The sequence below is a fragment of the Prionailurus viverrinus genome, chromosome A1 (assembly GCF_022837055.1).
Source record: "Prionailurus viverrinus isolate Anna chromosome A1, UM_Priviv_1.0, whole genome shotgun sequence".
Taxonomy (NCBI): domain Eukaryota; kingdom Metazoa; phylum Chordata; class Mammalia; order Carnivora; family Felidae; genus Prionailurus; species Prionailurus viverrinus.
This window is the reverse complement of record NC_062561.1, coordinates 129,534,683-129,556,873: the sequence shown is the minus strand read 5'-3', so window position 1 is coordinate 129,556,873 and position 22,191 is coordinate 129,534,683. Positions and strand designations below refer to the sequence as shown.

General features: G+C 35.7%; 1 protein-coding gene and 1 non-coding gene across 2 annotated transcripts in view; one reads left to right on the top strand and one right to left on the bottom strand.

Moving 5' to 3' along the window:
- The window catches only part of NDUFAF2 (NADH:ubiquinone oxidoreductase complex assembly factor 2), a 170,440-nt gene that overhangs the window by 37,869 nt on the left and 110,380 nt on the right, over positions 1-22,191 (bottom strand). The window contains exon 3 of the mRNA XM_047875275.1: positions 9,627-9,667. Coding sequence (XP_047731231.1) covers positions 9,627-9,667 — 41 coding nt within the window. The remainder of the gene's footprint in view (positions 1-9,626; positions 9,668-22,191) is intronic.
- Positions 20,016-20,150, top strand: LOC125147487 (small nucleolar RNA SNORA23). Its single transcript, XR_007145210.1, has one exon. It is a non-coding gene; the product is annotated as a small nucleolar RNA SNORA23 (small nucleolar RNA).

Below are 22,191 nucleotides of genomic sequence, written 5' to 3'. Positions count from 1 at the left end.
AAAAGGAGAACTGGCAGACCAGAAAGAGTTCTCAGATCGTTTTTAGGAAAGATGACATATGGAAAGAGAGAATACGGAAATTAATTTCTTTAAGGCCATACATACCCGCATATCCCACTGGACATCTTTGTGTTCTCAGGGGTAGAGGTATCCCAATTTGAAAACCAGTCATCAGTAGGAGCGGTTAGCAAACTAGGATCCACCCACCACCTGTTTTATAAATAAAGTTACACCGCACATAGCCACACTCGCTCATATATGTAGTCTATAACTGCTTTCACACTACCATGGCAGAGTTAGGAACAGGAGCAACGAGACCGTGTCTCACGACACCTGAAATATTTACTATACGGTGCTCTGAAGAAAAACTTTGCTACCTCTCATCTACAGCATCACGTATGTTTTTCAAAATTCTTCTCTTTAAATAAAAATTATATGTTCACATAATTTATAGGGCTACATTGTTCTAAAATACTTATGATATGCTTTCAAATGATGCTTCTGGTTATGGCCCAGGCCAAACAAGGGAGCTGAGAAACTGACAGCTATAAAGGAAGACTCTGCTCCTAAATCCTCCACAATATCTAAAAACGTTTTTGTGTTACTACTTCTTTACTTTCCAATTTTAAGCACTGTATATTGACTTATTACTGAAAATGAGGATTTATGGGGCATCTGGGCGGCTCAGTCATCTAAGTGTCTTACTTTAGCCCAGGTCACCATATCATGATTCATGAGTTCGAGCCTCGCATGGGGCACTGTACTGACAGTGTTGAAGCCTGCTTGGGATTCCCTATCTCCTCCTCTCTCTGCCCCTCCCCCAATTACTCTCTCTCTCTCTCTCTCTCTCTCTCTCTCTCAAAACAAACTTAAAAAAAAAAAAGAAAGTGAGGATTTACCTCATCCTTCTTGAGACCAAATACTCTCCAAATAGTTATAGATCAATATTCAATATTTATATTATGAATAAACACTATAACAAGTAAGTTATCTAGTATACTAGGATTTTTCTTTTTCCTACCTAAGTTCTGTTTTTCTTGGAAATAATAAGTAAATTCTGTTTATTGTCAATGTACTTAGCTATAACTCAACCTCATTTGTTAAGTTCAGTAAGTATATGTTCATTTAATCACTCTCTTTTCTGACTGGTACCTCTTCACTCAAATTTGACTGGATAAATAAATAAACTTTCCATAAATAAACTCCCAGTTTTCAAATGGGAGAGAAGTTGCTGGGTTTTCAGACTTTCACAAAAAGAATTTAATAGCATCCTTCTCTTTTTTTTTTCCAGAAGACTTAACACTGCTACAGTGCTATTATTTAATATATGGTTCATGTTCAAATTTTACTAACTACCCCAATACTGTCCTTTATGGCTAAGTTTTTTCCACAATCCAGGGTCACATATTACATTTAATTGTCGTGTTAATCAGTCTTTCTTTGTTGTTCATAACACTAACATGACCCATCTGGTGTTTAATGACATGTGTTCCAATTTAGGTTTTCTGGCTTTGCCCTCATGATTAGATGAGGATTCTGTATCTGAAGAAATACAACATAAATATTACCTTATTCTCAGTGCATTATACAAGGAGGAACACATATCAAGTCTGTCCTACTTGTTTAAGGTGGTATCCACTAGATTTGTCTACTCTAAGTATACTTTTTTTTTTTCCCTTTGTAATTAATAAGCAATCTGTTGGGAGATACCTTGAGATCATGTAAATATCTTTTTTAAATGTTTATTTTATTTTTGAGAGAGAGAGAGAGAGAGAGAGAGAGAGAGAGAGAGAAAGAGAACGGGGGAGGGGCAGAGAGAGTGGGAGACAGAGGATCCCAAGCAGGCTCCATGCTGTCAGTGCAGAGCACCATGCAGGGCTTGAAACCACGAACTGTGAGATCATGACCTGGGCTGAAGGCAGATATAACCAACTGAGCCACCCAGGTGCCCTGAGATCATGTAAATATTGTGTTTCCCAACAAAATTTGACCCAAGGGTTATAGCACCCACTAATAATTTTTCCTTGAATAAGCTATTACAATGATGACTGAAAAATGGTGATTTTCCAACTCTATTATTGCACCTACAATTTACTGGTTAGCATCTAATTGCTTCTTAAGTTACTGTTTTTAGCACCAGCCTTAACTCCACTTTTAGAATTTCCTGGCACTGCCAATTACTGAACATTCTGAGGTTCTGTGATATAAACCGGGTTGCTTCTGGGCTTTCTTCTCTGCCAGATGAGAAGTCATTCTCCATTTTGCTAAATCTGTTACCACCTGTTCATCTGCTTTCCAGCTTCTAAAACACTGTTGCTGTTTTTGTCTCTTCAATTTCTTTGACCTTGTAGGTTTATGCTTTTTAAAACAAATCCCTTTGCTGTTGTTTTCATTAGGCTTGCAAAGAAAAAGTAAACTCAGAGTTTAACTTGTTAACTTTACTTGATGGTCCATTAATCTTTCCTTGCTTTCAAACTTTATATAAATAGTATTGTAGTGTATGAAATCTTCTGTAACTTGCTCTTTTTGTTTGACATCATGTTTCTGAGATTTATCCCCATTGATAAATGCAGCTCTAGTTCATTCATTTTTTTAAGGTTATTTATTGAGAGAGAGAGAGAGGGAGGGAGGGAGAGAGAGAAAGCAGGGGAGGGGCAGAGAGAGAGAATCTCAAGCAGGCTCCATGCTGTCAGCACAGGGCTTGATGCAGTGCTGGAACCCACAAACTATGAGATTATGACCTGAGCCAAAATCAAGAGATGGATGCTTAACCGTCTGAGCCACCCAGGCAGCCCTAGTTTATTTATTTTTAATGAATCATGCTGTAACCTACTATATGAACATGTTGCAATTTTCTTATCCATTTCCACTTCATAACCAGAAGTGAGTGTGAGGTTTGAGGTAGGGGTCCAAAATCCATCTTTGCAATTTAAGGCAGCAGGAAAGTGGGGTTACATATGCAAAATATCCATTTTAAAAGACATTTCAATTCTGTAACTTCTAAAATGAACATAATAATACTGGGTACTGAGAACTCAAGCAATAAGTGTCAGTTACTTGGAGACAATGGTGAAATGGGCCTCAAGAATTCAGAAGTAAGGGGCACCTGCTGGTTCAGTTGGTGGAACATGTGACTCTTGACCTTGGGGTCATGAGTTGGAGTCCCATGTTGGGTGTAGAGATTACTTAAAAATAAAACCTTAAGGGGCGCCTGGGTGGCGCAGTCGGTTAAGCGTCCGACTTCAGCCAGGTCACGATCTCGCGGTCCGTGAGTTTGAGCCCCGCGTCAGGCTCTGGGCTGATGGGTCAGAGCCTGGAGCCTGGTTCCGATTCTGTGTCTCCCTCTCTTTCTGCCCCTCCCCCGTTCATGCTCTGTCTCTCTCTGTCCCAAAAATAATAAACGTTGAAAAAAAAATTAAAAAAAAAATAAAACCTTAAAAAAAGAATTCAGAAATAAGATTTTTTTTCTGAAAATTGAACTGTAAGATCAACATCTTACAGGCCAGAACAGCGATGTGAAAAGAATAAACGAAAGAACATCTGCAGGGTCAGCAACATTTGATCATAATGTAACCACTGTAATAGCAAAAGAAATAACATGTCAGTCAGAATGGGGAAGCAAAGAAAAGAAGAGATCACAGAGACAAATGCTGGCAGTCCATAAAAACAGCATCCCTGAAAGCAAAAGCCTCAACCAGCACATGGCAATTTTTACTATTCCAAATCATAAGGTTATTCCTAGTATAGAGACAGATGTTGGGAACTGTGGCCAATTCCATTTAAATATTTCCATTCCTATGGGTCAGATTATCCCTATTGTGAGATGGACACAACAGGCAGTTATAGCCCTGATGCAATTAAACATTTATTTTACTTAACTCCCTTTATCCTAATGTCATACTTATCAGGTAACCTACTGTTTTTTCCTGTGCTAATTGAATTTCTATTGTAAATTAACAGATTGGAATTCTGGCAACTATTTCAAACTCACATATTTATCTTTTAGTCATTGTGATATCTTTTAGAGCCAAATCACCTTGGACATGGACAAAAGTGAGTCTTTGGAGCTTCTAGGTCACATCTGAGAACACAGTCAAGTAAATGAATTACTGTTAAGTATTATCCCACCTAGCTACCCCAACCTTTCATTTGACTACAGCATCACCATCTCCATTTCTACTGGCTTCTAGAATTTTCTCTTCCTTTTTTTATGGAGTATATGTATTAAAAATGAAATAGGTGAGGTCCAATATTATAGCTTTCTTCTAGTGTCTGTAAACCTATTGCTGAGTCATGTATTTTGTCAATATTTGGCAATACATTTATTTACTTTTTACAACAGAAAACTTTGTTTCCTACTGTTCTGTCAGTATGAAAGAAGAAGAAATATTTAAAAATATTTGCTATACGTGACTTCAAACAGAATATGGTCATCACTAGGAAAAGTCTACCTCATTAATTTTGTGAAATATTAATTCAACTTGTACCACACTGACGAATAGGTGCTTTACTATATTGGCAACCAACGGTAACAATACAGTACAGGCAATGCTCAAATTCAAAATATGTTCAGTTTTATCAGGTCATTTTACAGTGGGTTGTTGAAAATTCAAACTCTGCATGGAGACCATGGAATACGCTTACATGGCAATGAGATTTCCAATTCTGTCAACAAAAGCTTATCAAATAATGAATCAGGCTCTGTGTTAGGTATCTGTGACATACAAACAAATATGTCTTGTGCCATACAGCTCATACTATAGTCAGAAAGATGGAAAAATAAAACAGAGTTATAATACTGAACTCAAAGAGCTACACAGCTGTACATGGCAGTACAGTTCTAATTAGATAGGAGCGATTAACTCTACGCGATGAAAAGTTGAGCAAACAGTCGAGGAATTTTAAAGGGAATCAAAGAATCCCATCAAAGAACTTTAAAGGGAACTAAGCACAAGCAGAAGTGTGCCAGCTGATGAGAGAGGGAAAAGACAGGAAACCTGAGAAACAGTAGGGAGTTCTTGTAGAGTTGAGTGGGTATAACAAGCAGAAGGAGGAAAGTAAGAAAACGTGGGCTGGGCACAAATCAGGAGGCCATTCATGATCTGCCAGGCAACTAGACCTTCTTTCGGACAGAGCTTCCCAAGAAATATGCCTATTTATTCCTTCAGACTTGAAAGGGGCCAGGAGAAAAAAAACTGGTGTCAGAGGGTAGATGTGTTTGATTTTATAAAAAACAGCCAGTTTTTTAATGTGGTTGCATTATTTTTACAACAACCAGTACTACATGAAAGGTATGGTTGCTCTAGTTATTGTTAATCTTTTGAATTTTAGCTCTTTTCTTGTGTGTCTAGTAGAGTGGCATCTCATTGTGGTTTCCCTGATGACTAGAGATGGTGAGTATCTTTTCATAGGCTTAGTGCTCATTCTTGTATTTTATAAAGTGACTGTTCAAGATTTTTTCCCAATTTTTATTAGCGTTGCCTTCTTTTCTTTTAAATCATTGAGTTGAGGTGTTCTTTGTATAGTCTGGATACGAGTCTTGTCAAATACATACGCTGTGATTATTTTCTCCCAGTTTACTGCTTTGCTAATGTTATTTTTTGAGAAGCTTAGTTTTAATTTTGATTAAGTTCAAATGATCAATGCTTCTCCCTTCTGGATAGCGCTTTCTATCTCTTGTTTACCCCAAAGTTGTGAAAATATTCCACTATGGTTTCTTCTAGAAGGATTTTAAGTTTTAGCTTTTATGTTTAGTCTATGTTCCATCTTGAATTAATACTGGCACATGATGTCAGGTAGGGATCTTTATTTTTTCCATGTGGACATTAAGTTATTCTAACACCATTTGTTGAAAAGGCTTTCCATTTGTAATTGTGTTCCTTTGGTGCCATTGTCAAAGCCAATTGGCTGTATGGTGTCTACTTCTGGATTCTCTATTCTTTTTTTTTTTAATTTTTTTTTTACATTTATTTATTTTTGAGAGACAGAGAGAGACAGAGCACAGGTGAGGGAGGGGCAGAGACAGAAGGAGACACAGAATCCGAAGCAGGCTCCAGGCTCTGAACCATCAGCACAGAGCCCAATGTGGTGCTCAAACCCACAAACTGTGAGATCACGACCTGAACCAAAGTCGGACGCTTAACCGACTGAGCCACCCAGGCACCCCTGGATTCTCTATTCTTTTCCATTCATTTATTTATATATCCTTATCCCAGTACCTCATTACTACAGTTTTAGAGTAAGTCTTAGTGCCAGACAGTGTAAGTTCTCTAATTTTTAATCTCCTTTTTCATGATTGCTTTCAGCTACTTTAGGGCCTTTGCATTTTCAAATATATTTTAGAATTCATCTATATCTTGATTTCTACAAGTCTGGTGGAATTTTAACTTGATTTTTATTTGACTAACTCTATACACCAGTGGTTTGCAAGGCATGGGCTCTTGACCAGCAGCATTAGTATCACCAAGGATCTTGATGCAATGAAAATATTCAAGCCTCACCCTAAGACCTAGTGGATCAACCACTCTGGGGCTGGGACCTGCAATCTGTGTTTTAACAAGCCTTCCTGGTGATGGTGATGCATGATAAAGTATAAGCTTTGCTGCTGCAGATCAGTTTGGAAGAAGTAACGTCTTAGCAATTAAATATTCCAACCCACGAACAGATATTTCTCTCCATTAATTTAGGTCTTCTTCAATTTCTCTCAACAGCATTCTGTAGTTTTAAGTGTACATGTCTTGCATATATTTTGCTTAATTTATATCAGGGTATTTAATATTTTCTGACACTACTGTAAATGGCACTCTAATTGTTACTAGCTAACCTTTAGCCGTAGCGTACAGGTAGAAGAGACAGAAGTCTATTTGGGGGTGGGAATTCACTAAGAGATTTGAAAAAAACGTAGAGAGCTCAAATGACTGATAGCATCTTGAAAACTAACTAGTTTTAACAGACATGCAAGATTAGGAGGTTGTTTCCAATGAAGTGACATAGGTATGAAGCATAAGCAACTGTGCAAATCACAAAAAGAGGAACAACCAGATATGCTCTCCCATAGTCTTGCCAAACATTTTCTACAGTCTTGACAAAAAGATCAAACATGAGTAGCCAGCTTCTGGATGCAGGTGCCAAACTGAAGGAAAGACAGAGGACAGAGGAACATCGTGAACTAACATGAATAACATAAGATCAACAAAATCTAAACTGTGGCAAGATCTACAGGTCAAATAGGCTGGGTTTTTCAACAGACAAATTTATAAGAAAATAAAAGGGATGGAGGAGAACCACAGATATTGATGTAGATTTAAATCAAATATGAAGTTTTTACAAAATGTAAAACTCTAAACTATAATGTACATTTGGGTGATAAAATTATATAAATTTACTGCAAAAGGTTCAGGGTTGGTTTTGGGGGAGGCTGTACTATGACAGAGTACATGATTCTGGATTAGATGACAAAGTTCTATTTCTGACCTTGTGGAATTCACCTTATAATAACCCATTAAGCCATATATTTAATTCCTGTGGCTTTCTGTAAACTTGTCTTACTTTAAATTAAGTAGTCTTCTCTTAACCGGACATATGTAGAATCTGGGATTTAAGAGTTTACAAACTGTAGTGGTAGAATGGTGTTTGGTGATGGTAAGAACTAAGGTGTGGCTACATTAGTGGTTGTTCACTTGAGGTATGGATATTAGTGTGGATGGAGTAAAAAAAAAAAAAACTGAACAGCTAAGACTTGGGAAGGCATTGAAGAAGTCTCTAAGTCTGGTTCTCATCTTCACCATCAGGGTGGGGAGTGGCCTGGAGGTTGGGAGAGATAAAAATTATAAATAGGTGGAGAAAAACATACTTAGGTCACAAAGTTACTACTCTCACCTAGGTTCACGAAATGAAAGAATATTTTGGAAGGGACAAGGGAAAGAAAGAAACAGTTGAACCCATATTCTTTCTGTGGGTTGTGGTAAAATGAACACAAGGAGGCTCACTATCTTTCAGACACAGGCAGATTTCAGTTGAGGTTTTGTGGTAGAGAAAGTTCCTAGGAAATATTAAAAGTTAAGGATAAATTGCTAACAAAGAAACAGAAATTTCTGAAACACAATGGAAGAGATCAAGAGGGAGGAAAGGGTGTGTGTGTGTGTGTGTGTGTGTGTGTGTGTGTGTGTGTGTGTGGTGGGGAGGATGCAGAAGAGCATAAAGAAGGATGACATTGATAATACATTAGAAAAGATGCAAGGGAAGGCTCCTATTCCGATATTCAAGAATGTGAGCATCATGGATAGAATGACGTGGTCTCACTGTTCTGATTGGAGCTTGTCTGAAATGCTGGGATTACTTGAAATTTACAGGGGTGGTGTCTTAGCTCTAATAGTTTCAGGTGCCTTCATCTAATCACTTTGCACATCAATGTTTCCATGGAAGAAGGCTTTCAGAATTCTGAGGTTAGAAGAAACTGCTTTAGCTCTGAGAATAAGAAGTCTTAATATGGCCAAGTGAAGAGGAATTGTAAGGTCTCCTTGATGATTCCTAGCACTGCAAACCACTGGGGATGCTTCTGAATCTTGAATCACAATGACTTTTTCTTCCCTTTTATTTCCAAGGTTCACAGATATTAGAAAGATCTGACAAGAGTAAGGCAGGGCAAAAGTGGAAGTAACATACAAAGCTATAAATGGGCTTAGAGATAAGCTTGTTCAGAGCCCAGCCTGACAAACACTGATGGGGTCAGTACAGGAGAAATGGAGCATATGTATGTCAATTTATGGGTCACCATGAGTTCTGCCCTGGTGTACCCCACTTCTCAACAAGTGGGGCCTGACTGGTGGAGCAACATTTCTGTTGTCATCAGGGCTGTAGTAGTGAAGGAAAAGTGGAGAGAAAAGAAGAGGGAGGTCCTAAACACAAGAAAAGGAGAAGGCAGTATACTAATCATTTTGGAAAATTTCCTCTTATGGAATACATTTAATTCTAACAAAACAATTTTAGAACACTTTAGGCTATTGTTTTAAAATAAAAATTATGAAATAACTATGTTTTAAAAATACTACACCACAACAATGCTATACTTTTTATTCTCTGTGCTGCCAAAACTGTTTTTAAAGTTTAAAATAAAAATTCATCTATTATACTGAGTGTTCCATGTTACATGCTAATTGTATATTTTAAGGTTTCTTCAGATATGATAGAGTTAAATGTATATAAAACTATAACATTTTACGTTTGATATAAAATTGAGGGAAAAATAAGCACAGGATGATTTGGATAGAACCATGAGATTCAGTATTTCTCAGACTTTTCCACCAAAGCACCCATAGCAGAACACAGCTCCCAGGAACCAGGCAAAACATCCTGATGTAAGCTGCTTTAAGTCTAAACTTTCTAAAAAATATTTTTATTTTGTATTGCATTTGTATTTTTTCATTTTAAAATTCCTGTGAATTGAATGTTATATTATATAACTTGTGCATTTATTATAAAGATGTTTTAAATTCTTGTCTGTGGAGTAAAATGAACACTCTGGGAAGATGCATAATATTTATTCTGAGGCTTCATGTAAACTCCCAACTGAGAAACACAGCATTATAAATACATGCTATTTGAATATTTTTGTTGTGTATTCTTACCTCCATCGTAGGTGGAGTCTTTCTTTTTCCTCTAATCCAAGCTAGAAAGACAAATAATACTTAAATGTAAATTTTTGATAATTTGCACAAACACTTCACTCATTCATGCATAAAACAAATATTTATTGAGCACCTGTTACATGTTATTTTAGGCACTGGACATGTAAGGAGGGACTAACCATGAATTTTCTCCTCTTCTGCAAAATATATACTAGTGAAGGGGAACAGAAAACAAACACACAAATATATGATGTCAGGTAATGATTTGTGTCCTGAAAAAATACAAGAGCATAGGGAGTTCAATAAAGAAAGGCAGTTCCATTTCCAAAATCAGACCTAATAAGTGCCTGATTTCCACTGAGTGCACAATGTTTGTAGCAACAGGAAGCAAGTGGGCCAGCTGCCTCAAGGGAAGTGTATATGAATCACATGGAAGATGGTGTTTAGGAGAGTAGAATCAGCCTTTCTGGGTTCAAATCTTGACTGCATCCCTTACTAGCTGTGTAATCGGGGGCAAACTGCTTAATTTTGTAAGCATCATATTTCCAATCTGCAAAATATAAATTATAATAATATCTACATTTAACAGTTGTGAAAAGTATATGAAATTATATACAAATTTTTAGCTCAGAGCCTGGCATACAGTAAGCATTAAGTCTAAGTTAATATTATTAATATTATTATTTATTATTATCTCTGTAATTCAACACAGCTATATTTTTTAAAATAGGCTGAAAAAAAACCCTAAGAGCAATAGTATCAGCTTGGACTATAAGAATATATCAAGAAAATATACTGTAGGAATTTGGTCTTTAAAAAGTAGAAAACTGATCACTTTAGTTAATTCTTTTTAACGTTTATTTATTATTATTGAGAGACAGAGAGAAACAGAGCATGAGCATGGGAGGGGCAGAGAGAGGAGAGACACAGAGTCTGAAGCAGGTTCCAGGCTCTGAGCTGTCAGCACAGAGCCCAACGCGGGGCTCAAACCCATGAACCGTGAGATCATGACCTGAGCCGAAGTCGAATGCTTAACTGACTGAGCCACCCAGGCGCCCCTCACTTTAGTTGATTTAATTTTCATTACAAAATTGTGAGGTATCCTTATTTAATAGAGAAATTAAATAACTGTCTCAAATTTATACAGTAAGTACTAATGGTAGCATGTGAGTCCAGAGTTGTCCCCATTTCTAGTTCCAAAAGATATCCACATTCTACTAAGCTGCCTCTCAAATTTCAGTAAGCAACAAGCAAAGAACACAAAACTAGGAAGAAAAGGTTGCACTCTTAATTACAAGTCAGAAAATAAGAATTGCTGATCCCATTTTACAGTTTGGGAAACTGAGTTTCAGAAAGATTAAGGAATCTGCCTAAACTCAACAGCCTGGGAATCAACTCCTTGTTAAAATGGCTCTAAAACCTGAGCTCTGTTTACCAGCTACCTTTTATTCAGACCAGCTCCACCAGCCTGCCTTTTGTCATCCAAGCAACAGCACCAGGCAGGAACTGTCCTCCAGACAAACCCAGTACTGAATGGTTATTGGGGTACAATGAGCAACATTCAATTGTCGGCCTTGCACTAATCCCATATAAGTATTTTTAATATAGTTCCAGTGTTTTATCTTCTCTACTCCTACTTCTGAGTTTCTACCCCTGTTGTTTTTCTCTGTATTCTCTTTATTCTTTTTTTAATTTTTAATTTTTATTTATTTATTTATTTATTTTTACCATTTATCCATTTTTGAGAGACAGAGAGAGATAGAGTGTGAGTGGGGGAGGGACAGAGGGAGAAGGAGACACAGAATCCGAAGCAGGCTCCAGGCTCTGAGCTGTTAGCCCAGAGCCCAATGCGGGGCTTGAACTCACAGACCGCAAGATTATGACCTGAGCTGAAGTCAGATGCTTAACCAACTGAGCCACCCAGGCGCCCCTGCGTTCTCTTTCTCATTAGCTTCCACTCCTATTTGGTCCATTTCTAGCCCCAAGTTGTACAGATTTTATATTCCTTATTAGGCTTGTAAGGCTGTCAGGAGCAAGATGCATCCATGGGAGATTTATTTTTCTACCGGCTAAGTGCCTCAAAAGAGTAGGTGCTTAATACAGCTGTGGAACGAATACTTCCACTATAAAATATTTCCACTACACAAATATTTGCTGTAATGGGATTTTTACCTGTGTTAGAAAACCCAGCTTAGCAATAGCAAGATTCCTCTGTGCAATCAAGGAAATGAGTGCTTTATGGAATTTTCAACTGCCTTCTTATGGTCAAAATAAAAGTTACTTAGCTTTATTTATCGGCATTTTTCCCCCCAGGATAGAGCTTCTTATAAAATAATTCAACATAAGCCATATACCTCTAAAAGGTTTTAAGCAGTAAATCTTCAGTTTTAAATTAGATTAAAAAGTTAATTAAGAAAAATCAACTGCTAGGGCAGGGGTTGGCTAACTACACAACTTGAGAGTCAAATTCTGTTTGTAACTTGTTTTACATTTTTAAATGGTTGAAAAAAATATCAAAGGAAGAATAATTATTTCATGACACACGAAAATTACATAGAATTCAAATTTCACTGTCAGTAAATAAGGTTCTATTGGCACATAGCCACACTTGTAGAGCCCACAAAGTCTAAAATACTTATCACTTGGCCCTTTAAAGAAAGTTTGCCAACCCCTGTGGTAGGGCAACCAGTAAGTATAAGCCTTATATCAAGAACGATCTATCCTGATTCAAAAACACTTTCATAATATCTAAAATAAAAATCATTATTAACTGTTACACTTTTTACTAATGAAGACCGTGTACTCCAGAGTCTGTGAACATATACTGTTGGCTTTAGATCATGCTGGAAAAGTATCACGGCACAATGCATACTTACTACCACCATGAGAAAAACAACTTAAAACAACAAACTGTCTTATCAGTAAGTCCATAAAACAACATTTCCAGTTTCTTTGTAAGGTTAAAATAAGAAAAATACTTCAAGAGAATCTAAATAATTTTCAAAAAAATCCCTCAATTAATAGATTGAGTAAACTCTGATACGTGTTTTCTAAAGTTTATTTGTTTTGTATAAGTTTATAAAATTCATGCACAGAAGAATGCAGTATAACTCAGATAACGTATTAAGTACTGCCTAGATTAGTTACCCTCATGGGACACACTATTCTCTAAGGAAAGATATAGGACTTCCTTTAACTTTGTTTTAAATGGCTCAAGGAAAAAGATCTTAGTTTTATCTTGATAAATAAATGCAAGTGCTGATATACATTTGTATAATTCTACAATAACCAGATACTTGAAATGTTCTTGAGATGATGGTTGAGGACCATTTACTGCTATGTATCCAATAAAGGTTACAGCTGGAAATATTCAATGTGATCACTCATTTATATAATCATCCCTAACTTTCCCAATCACTCTATGCAACAAAGGAAATATCCTGCTGAAGGTTGGCAAAGGTTAGGAAGAGGAAGAATAAAAATATGCATTAATATCAAATCATTACATTTCTTTTTTTTTATCCTCATAACAATCTGGAAGTGAACCTCGATCCAATTATAAATTATATAATGATTCTGCCATTGCTAATTATATCTGTATGGTGGATTCTGTATCAGTCTTCATTATAATGTAACCATTGTTTGAATAGAATTTAGCAAGATAACTGGAAAGTTTATGTCTTAAGATCCTAGCATTCTTTCATCAGTGTTCATCTGCATTCTCATTAGTATGCATGAAATTTTCATTGAACTTTAATACTCTTATTGGAACATAACACACTATAATAAGCGTAAAAGTGAGCATGCAAATTAAAGTTCCCATTAATCACTAAAAGGGACTAGAAGAAGCAAGCAGGAAAATACTTCGTGAAGCATACATTTTTCAAATTTCTATAAGCACTGGAAACGGCTAATATACTTTTAGAAGCAGTGCCAACAGGGGTTAAGGTAAATGAAACATTTATCACTAGATTCAGGAGGTGATCATTCAGAACTAAAATTATGGAAAGCTTGTGAGGAGTCTGCATCTAAAAGATACTACATTAGAAATATGTGTTGTTTAATTCGCTCAAGGAGAAGACAACACTATAATAAAGCCTCATCTTTTAAAAAATGATCTTTGCCAGCTCTGGGTGTATATATATTATAAAAATCTATAAAAACAAGAATCCCTACTTTTTAACTGTGAAAATTCTTCAAGTGATATATTATGAAATGAGTCACTTTCAGATTACTGACTCTTGAGCATATCTTAAAGACATTATTAGATTTAATTGGCATATTTAAGTTAAAATTTTGGGGGTGCTCAAGCTTATTACTATTCTTTTTCTTTAATCCTCTTTAGTTTGATATAATTTATAAACAATACAGTGAAACCATTTTAAGTGTGCAATTCCATGAATTCTGAAAAACGTTTACAACCTTTTAACCAGCACCCAAATCAGTATATAGAATGTTTCCATCACTTGCAAGTTTCCTATCTCTGACCACATGCAAACACCCACCCCAATCCATCCACAGCTCCCAGGTAGTGCTACACTTTCTGTCACTGTTGATGAGTTCTGCCTTACCTACATGGAATTTTACAGTATGCACTCTTTTGCATCTAACTTATTTTACTCAACATAATGTTGTTAAAGTTCATCCATGTAACTGTGTGTAGAGAACAAACTCTTAAGGTAGCCTCCACAAACCCCATCTCTTCATGTCCACACCTTTGTATGGCTTCTTCCCCTTGAGTAAAGGCAGGTCCTGTGACGTACTTCTAACTATGATAAGAGGGCAAAGGTGATGGGATGTCTACGAGTGCATGATTATGTCATGTAAGCTTACAGCATCCATTTACTGGAGGCTCTCCCTTGCTGGCTGTAAGAGAAAAGGTGGCACGTTGAAGAATCCCATGTGGCAAGGAACTTTCAGTGACTTCTAGGAGCTTAGGGTGGTCTCTGGCCAGCATTAAGTGAAAAACTGAAGCTCACAGTCCTATAGTTGCAAGGAGCTGAATTCTGTGAATAACCACACATGTAGAACAATGGATCCTTCCACACTCAAACCTCCAGATGAGAATGCAGCCCTGGATGATACCTATTGACATGGTTTGCAGTCTATGTGAGACCCTAAGTAGAGAACCCATCTAGGCTTGGACTCAAGACCACAGGAACCGGGTGATGATAAATATGTAGTGTTTTTAGCTAAGTTTGTGGTAATACTGATGCAGAGTAATAAAAAATAAATACAGCAAGCACAGCAGCAGTTCATTCTTTTTATTCCTGTGTCGTATTCCACTATATAGAAAATGACAATGTGTTTATCCACTGATTTTTGTTAGGTGTTTGGGGAACTTTCAATTTGGGCTTTTATGAATAAAGCTGCTATGAAAACTTTCAGTAAGTGTTTGGGTAGACTACGTTTTTATATCTCTGGGTTAATACCCAGCAGATTTCCAGGTTATAGTGTAAGAGTGTGTTTAAGTTTATAAAGAATAAGCTATTTCCCAAAGCAGATGTACCATTTACACATTGGCCAAACATTTATGTACATTTCAGGTGCTTTACATCCTCATTAACACTTTGTATTGTTAATCTTTTAAATTCTAGTGAGTCAGTGGTATGTAGTGGTACTTCACTATGGTTTTAATTTGCATTCCTTGATAACTAATGATGTTACATATCTTCTTTTTAACTTCTGATGCTAGTCCTATTATTGGGTTGTGTGAGTTCTTTACATATTCTGGATACAAGTTTTATGTCACATATGTATCACAAATTTTCTCTTCATCCATCTTTTCATTTGTTCAGAGTTATCTGTTAAAAAAGAGGGTTTAAAAATTTTTGATGAAGTCCAACTTATCATATTTTTTCTTTTATATTTGGTGTCCTATATAATTCTTTGACTATGCCATGATAGAAAGATTTAGTCCAATGTTTTCTTCTAAAAGCTTTAACTTTCACATTTAGGTCTGTGATCAATTTCAATTTAAGTTTTAGATTTAATATGAGGTAAAGATCAAAGTTTATTTTTTTTCATATGGAAATCCAACTATTTAACAGTAGTTGAAAAGAATTTCCTTTTCCCATTGAAAACTCCAATGACCATATAAATGTAGGGACACTTCTGGACTCTCAGTTTGATTCCATTAATTTTATATCTATCATTATAGTGGTATTAAACTGTCTTGAAAAATGTAGCTTTTTAAAGTTAAATCCTCCAACCCTGTTCTTTTTAAAAAGTGTTTTAGGCAGTATGGAGATTCCTCAAAAAGTTAAAAATGGAACTACCCCATGATCCAACAATTGCACTACTAGGTATTTACCCAAAGGATATAAAAATATTGACCCAAAGGAATACACACACCCCAATGTTTTCAGCAGCATTATCAATAATTGACACATTTCTCAGCCATCAAAAAGAATGAAATTTTGCCATTTGCAAGGATATGGATGGAACTAGAGCATTATGCTAAGCAAAATAAGAGAAAGAAAAATACCATATGATTTCACTCATTTGTGGAAATTTAAGAAACAAAACAAATGAACATAGGGAAAAAAGAGAGGCAATCAAGAAAGAGTCTTAACTGTAGAGAACAAACTGGTTACGGGGCGGGGGGAGGTGGGCCGGGGGAGGGGTTACATAGGTGATGAGGATTAAGGAGGGCACTTGTTGTGATGAGGACTGGGTGTTGTATGTAAGTGACGAATCATTAAATTGTACACCTGAAATTAATATTACATGGTATGTTAACTAACTAGAATTTAAATAAAAATTTGAAAGGAAAAAAAAGTGTTTTAGGTATCCTAGATCCTTTTACATTTTAATACAAAATTTAGGATCAGCATGTTAATTTTTTGTTTTAATTTTTTTTTTAACGTTTACTTATTTTTTAGACAGAGAGAGACAGAGCATGAATGAGGGAGGGTCAGAGAGAGGGAGACACACAATCTGAAACAGGCTCCAGGCTCTGAGCTGTCAGCACAGAGCCCGACGTAGGGCTTGAATTCACGGACCGCGAAATCATGACCTGAGCCGAAGTCCGCCGCTTAACCGACTGAAGCACCCAGGAGCCCCTCAGCATGTTAATTTTAAAAAGAAAAATTTACTAGTATCTTGACTTGGGATGCACTAAATGTACAGATCAAATTTAGGCAAATAAAATCTTTTAACTATTGACTTCGGAACCACAAAAAATGTGTATCTCTCCACTTATTTAGGTTTCCTTTAATTTCTCTTAGCAATATTTTACATTTTTCAATGTACAGGTTGTAGAGACATATTTTTGTAACTTTATCCCTAAATACTTCATGTTTTTAATGGCATTTTAAGTGACAGAATCAAAAAATTCATTTAGCAATTGTTTGGTAATAAAATGTAGATAGATAAGTGGTCTTAACATATTGCCCTTATATCTTGAAAACTTACTAAATTCATTATTTTATAGATTTTTTTGAGGTTGTCTTTATGCACAATTATGTCATCTGTGAAGAGGCTTTTACTTTGTCATTTCCTATCTGAATTCATTTTATTTCTTTTTCTAGCCTTATTGCACTTACTTGAATTTTCCAGGATAATATAAAATAAAAATAGTGAGGATACCCTTGTTTTGTTCCAAATTTTAGGGGGGACAGTGTTCTTTTACAATCGAATATGAGGTTGGTTACTTGTAAGTGCTTTTTCCTCTTAATATCCTTTATTAGGTTGAGGAACTTCCCAGTTCACATGTGTAGAGAGTTTTTAATCATGAATGTATGGTGAATTTTGTCAAATATTTTTTCTGTACTAATATGAACTTATGATTTTTCTTCTTTGTTAAAAGTTGAATATAAATGCAAATGAAATGCACAGTGAGATACCATCTCATACCTGGTTAGGACGGCTATAATCAAAAGACAAAGAATAGAGGTGCCTGGGTGGCTCAGTCAGTGGAGGGTCTCTTGATTTCAGCTCAAGTCGTGGTCACAGGACTGTGGACTTGAGCCTCACGTCCGGCTCTGTGCTAAGTGGGAAGCCTGCTTAGGATTCTTTCTCTCCCTCTCTCTGCCCCTCCCCTGCTCTCTCTTTCTCAAGTAAATAAATAAGCAAATGAATGAATGAATGAATGAATGAGTGAATAAATAAATAGTTTTAACAACAAAAAAAGGATAATAAGTGTTGGTAAGGATGTGGAGAAAAGAAAACCCTATGTACTGTTCGGTGGGAATGTAAACTGATACAGCCAGTATGGAAAATAGTATGGAGTTACCTCAAAAAATTAAAACTAGAACTACCATATGATCCAGAAATTCCTCTTCTGGATACATATCCAAAGGAAATGAAATCATTATTTTGAAGAGATATCTGTGCTCCCATGTTCTCTGCAGCATTATTGGCAATAGCCAAGATATGGAAACAACTTTAATGTCCATTGATGGAAGAATGGTGTGTGTGTGTGTGTGTGTGTGTGTGTGTGTGTGTGTGTGTATATTTACAATGGAATATATTATTCAGTCTTAAAAGAAGAATGTCCTGCCATCTTTGACAATATCAGATGAAATCTGGAAGACATGGTAAATGAAATAAGCTAGATATGGAAAGAAAAATACTGCATGATCTCATTTTTATATGGAATGTAGGTGGCTACCAGGGGTGGGAGATGGGGGAAATGGGGCGATGTTGATCTTTAAATGTTAAACCAACTTATATTACTGGGATAAATTCCACATCATTATGGCATATTGCCCTTTTTTATATACTGCTGGATGCAGTCTGCTAATATTTTGTTAATGATTTCTGCATCTATGATTATGTCGGATATTAGTTTATAGTATTCTTTTCTTTATTGTCTCTGACAAGAGTTGGTATCAGGGTAAACCTGGCCTCACACAATGAGTAGATAAGTAAGTATTCCCACCTCCAAAATTTTTGGCAAGAGTTTATGACCTATCAAGGTGAATAAAATGAAAAAAAATGAATTCTACAATTTCTCAGGGTAATGTTCTATAATTGTCAACTAGGTTACACTGTTTGATACACATAGTTGTCTTCTACATAATTCTTACAATTTCAACCTTTGACATGGAGATTTTAGACCATTGATGTTTACCACAATTATTTACATAATTAGGTTTAAATCTACAGGTATTTGTACAGCCATGTTCACAGCAGCATTACTCAATAGCCCAAAGGTGGAAATAATCCAGAGATCCATTGATGGATGAACAAATGAACAAAATCTGGTATATGGAGAAAATGGAATGTTATTCACCTTGAGAAAGGAATGAAATTCTGATAGATGCTAAAGCATAAATAAACCTTGAAGACATTATACTAAGTGAAATAAGCCAGACTCAAAACAACAAATACTGTATGATTCCATTTATATGAGATACCTAGAGTAGTCAAATTCATAGACACAGAAAGTAGAATGGTGGTTGTCAGGCATGGTGGAGGGGGGAGGAGGGAATGGGAACTTACTGTGTCATGGGTAAAGACCTTCAGTTTAGGAAGATGAAAAGTTCTGGAGATGGTGTTGACAATGACAACAGTGTAAATGTGCCTAAAGCCACTGAGCTATGTGCTTAAAAATGGCAAAAATGGAACTTTTTATGTCATGTATCTTTTATCACAATAAAAAAGCGAGAGATAATGAAAAGAAAATCAATGTAATCAACTATATTAATAGAATGAAGAATAACGATAAAATTCAAGCCAATAAATGCAGAAAAAAAAGAGAAAATCCAACATCAATCATAATAAAAACTTCCAGCAATCTAGGAAGAAAAGAGAGTTTTCTTGATCTGATGGAAAGCATCTACATAAAAATTTCTGGCTAACATTAAATTTAATCGCGAGAAACTGAATGCTTTCCCTCTAAGATTAAGAAAAAGGCAAGACTGTTCACTTTCACTATTTTTTTACTTACGTTTTGAAATGTTATTTATTTATTTGGAGACAGAGAAATAGAGAGCAAGCAGGGGAGGGACAGAGAGAGAGTGAGAGAGAATCCCAAGCAGGCTCTACACTGTCAGCACAGAGCCAGATGTGGGGCTCAAACTCATGAATCATGAGATCATGACTTGAGCTGACACCAAGAGTTGGATGCTTAACTGAATGAACCACCCAGGCGTTCCCACTTTCAGTATTTCTAATCATCAATGTCATGGAGGTCCTTGTCAGGAAAGGAAGGCAAGAAAAAAATACATTAGAATAGAGTAAATAGAAAGAATACAAATTGTTTATGTAGACGATCCCCCAAATATAAACTAAAATAAATGAGTTTAGCAAAGTTGGGTAAAGTACATACATAGTTGATATACAAAAATCAATTGTATTTCTATGTATTATCAATGAATAATGTGAAGTTGAAATAAAAAACAATTAGCAATAGCCCCTAAAAATTAACATTTAGGAACAGCTGCTATAATGTGTGTAGCTTTCATCTGTGTCTGATGGCAGTGTCTGTCTGTGCTTTGTATCCAGATCTTGCTATTCCCATAAACACATAGCCAAAGAGTAAGCTGGAATCCTAGTACAATATCATTTTATTTGAATTGAGTTGATTTCCTGTGTGCTTTAATGAATAAATGCTAAGCTTTCTAGTATTAAAAAAGGAGCACTTAGGTTTTATTTTAATAAAATATGTGCAAGATCTATAAGCTAAAAACTACAGATGACACAATGAAGGAAGACCTAAGGAGAGAATATGCTGTGTTCATAGAAGGCTCAATCCTCTCCAAACTGATCTATAAATTCAATGCATTCCCAGTAAAAATTCTGGAAGGATTTTTGGGTAGCAATTGATAAGTTGATACTAAAAGTCATATGTACTCACAAAAGGGTCCAAGGTATCCAAAACAATGTATCCAAAACAATTTTGAAAAAGAGGTTGGAGAATTCAACTTACCTATTTCAAGACTTACTACAAAGTCTCAGTAATCAAGTCAGTGTGGCATTGAGAAATGGACAGACATAGATCCATGGACAGAATAGAGAAGACAGAAATAGACCACACCTATATAGAAACCTATTTTTGACATAGGTGCAAAAACAGTGAGAAAAGGATGGTCATTTCAAAAATAGTTCTGGGAGAGTAATCAAAATCATAAAGTCAGAGTATAATGATGGTTGCCAGGGGCTGGGTAAGGTTAAGGAAGAATGGGAGAATTATTGCTTAATGGTATAGAGTTGGTTTTATGAGACGAAAAGAGATATGAAGATAGATGTTAGTAGTGGCTACACAGTAAGGTCAATGTATTTAATATCATTGAACTGTACACTTAAAAATGGGTAAGATGGTATATTTTATGCTATGTGCATTTTAACACGATAAAAAATAATACTGGAAAAAAGTGGATATCCATATAAATGAAATTGTATTTATACCATTCACAAAAAATAGATTCAAAATGATCACTGATGTAGATATAAAGCCCCAAACCATAAAATTTTAGGAGAAACCATAGGAGAAAATATTCATGACCTTGGGTTAAGCAAAATTTTCTTGTAACACCAAAATGATGATACATAAAAAGAAAAAAAAATGATGAATTGGACTTCATTACAATTATGAATGTCTGCTCTCTAAGGGGCACTGTCAAAAGAATTGAAAAACAAGTCACAGACTGGGAAAAAATATTTGCAAATCACATATATGCGGAATTGTATTGAGCATATGTAAGGAACCCTCCAAGGTAAACAATTAGAAAAAAAACCCAACCAAATAAAAAATTTGTCGGCAAAAAGATATGAACATACGCTATAGCAAGGAAGATATACAGATGGCAAATATCATGAAAGATGATTAGCATGACCAGTCACTAGAGAAATAAAAATTAAAACCACAGTGAGACACTACAGCACAAATCTAGTAACACTGACAACACTAAAGGCTAGGGAAGATGAGGAGCCTCTGTAGCTTTTCATGTAGTATTAATGGGAAAGCTAAATGGTATAGACGTTAAAAACCAGTTTAGCAGTTTAAGTTGAATTTATTCTTACCACATGACTTAGAAATGCCACCTGAATGAAATGATTACCTGAATGAAATGAAAATTCATTTTCAAATATTTATACCTAAATAGGAATATTAATTTATATAGTGGTTCCACTTATAATTGCTATAAAGTGTAAACAACCCAAATGTCCTGCAGCTGGTGAATGGGTAAGTTGGTATATCAATATGATAAAATTCTAGTCAGCAATAATAAGGAATAAACTGCTGATTCATATAAATATATAAATGGATTTCAAATGCATTAAGCGAATTGAAAGAAAGCAGCCTTCTGCTTCTAGCCAAGATGGAACAAGAGAAACAAATTACATGAAACAACAATTTTCAAAACAGTGAACATCAAGTAATGAAATACAGTGATCTCTTCAGAATGTTAAAAAACAAACAAACAAACAAACAAACAAACAAACAAACAAAGGTTACCCTTACAATTGCCTCACTTACTCCTTTGAGAGTTTCCAGGCTGTTGCATGGGGAGGGGATCCTGCTAAAATCCACAATACTACTTATGTTATGGAAATGGAGCTGGGAGTCTAGGGAGACCAAAGTGACTAAAATTCACAGGATAGACTATCAGACAGG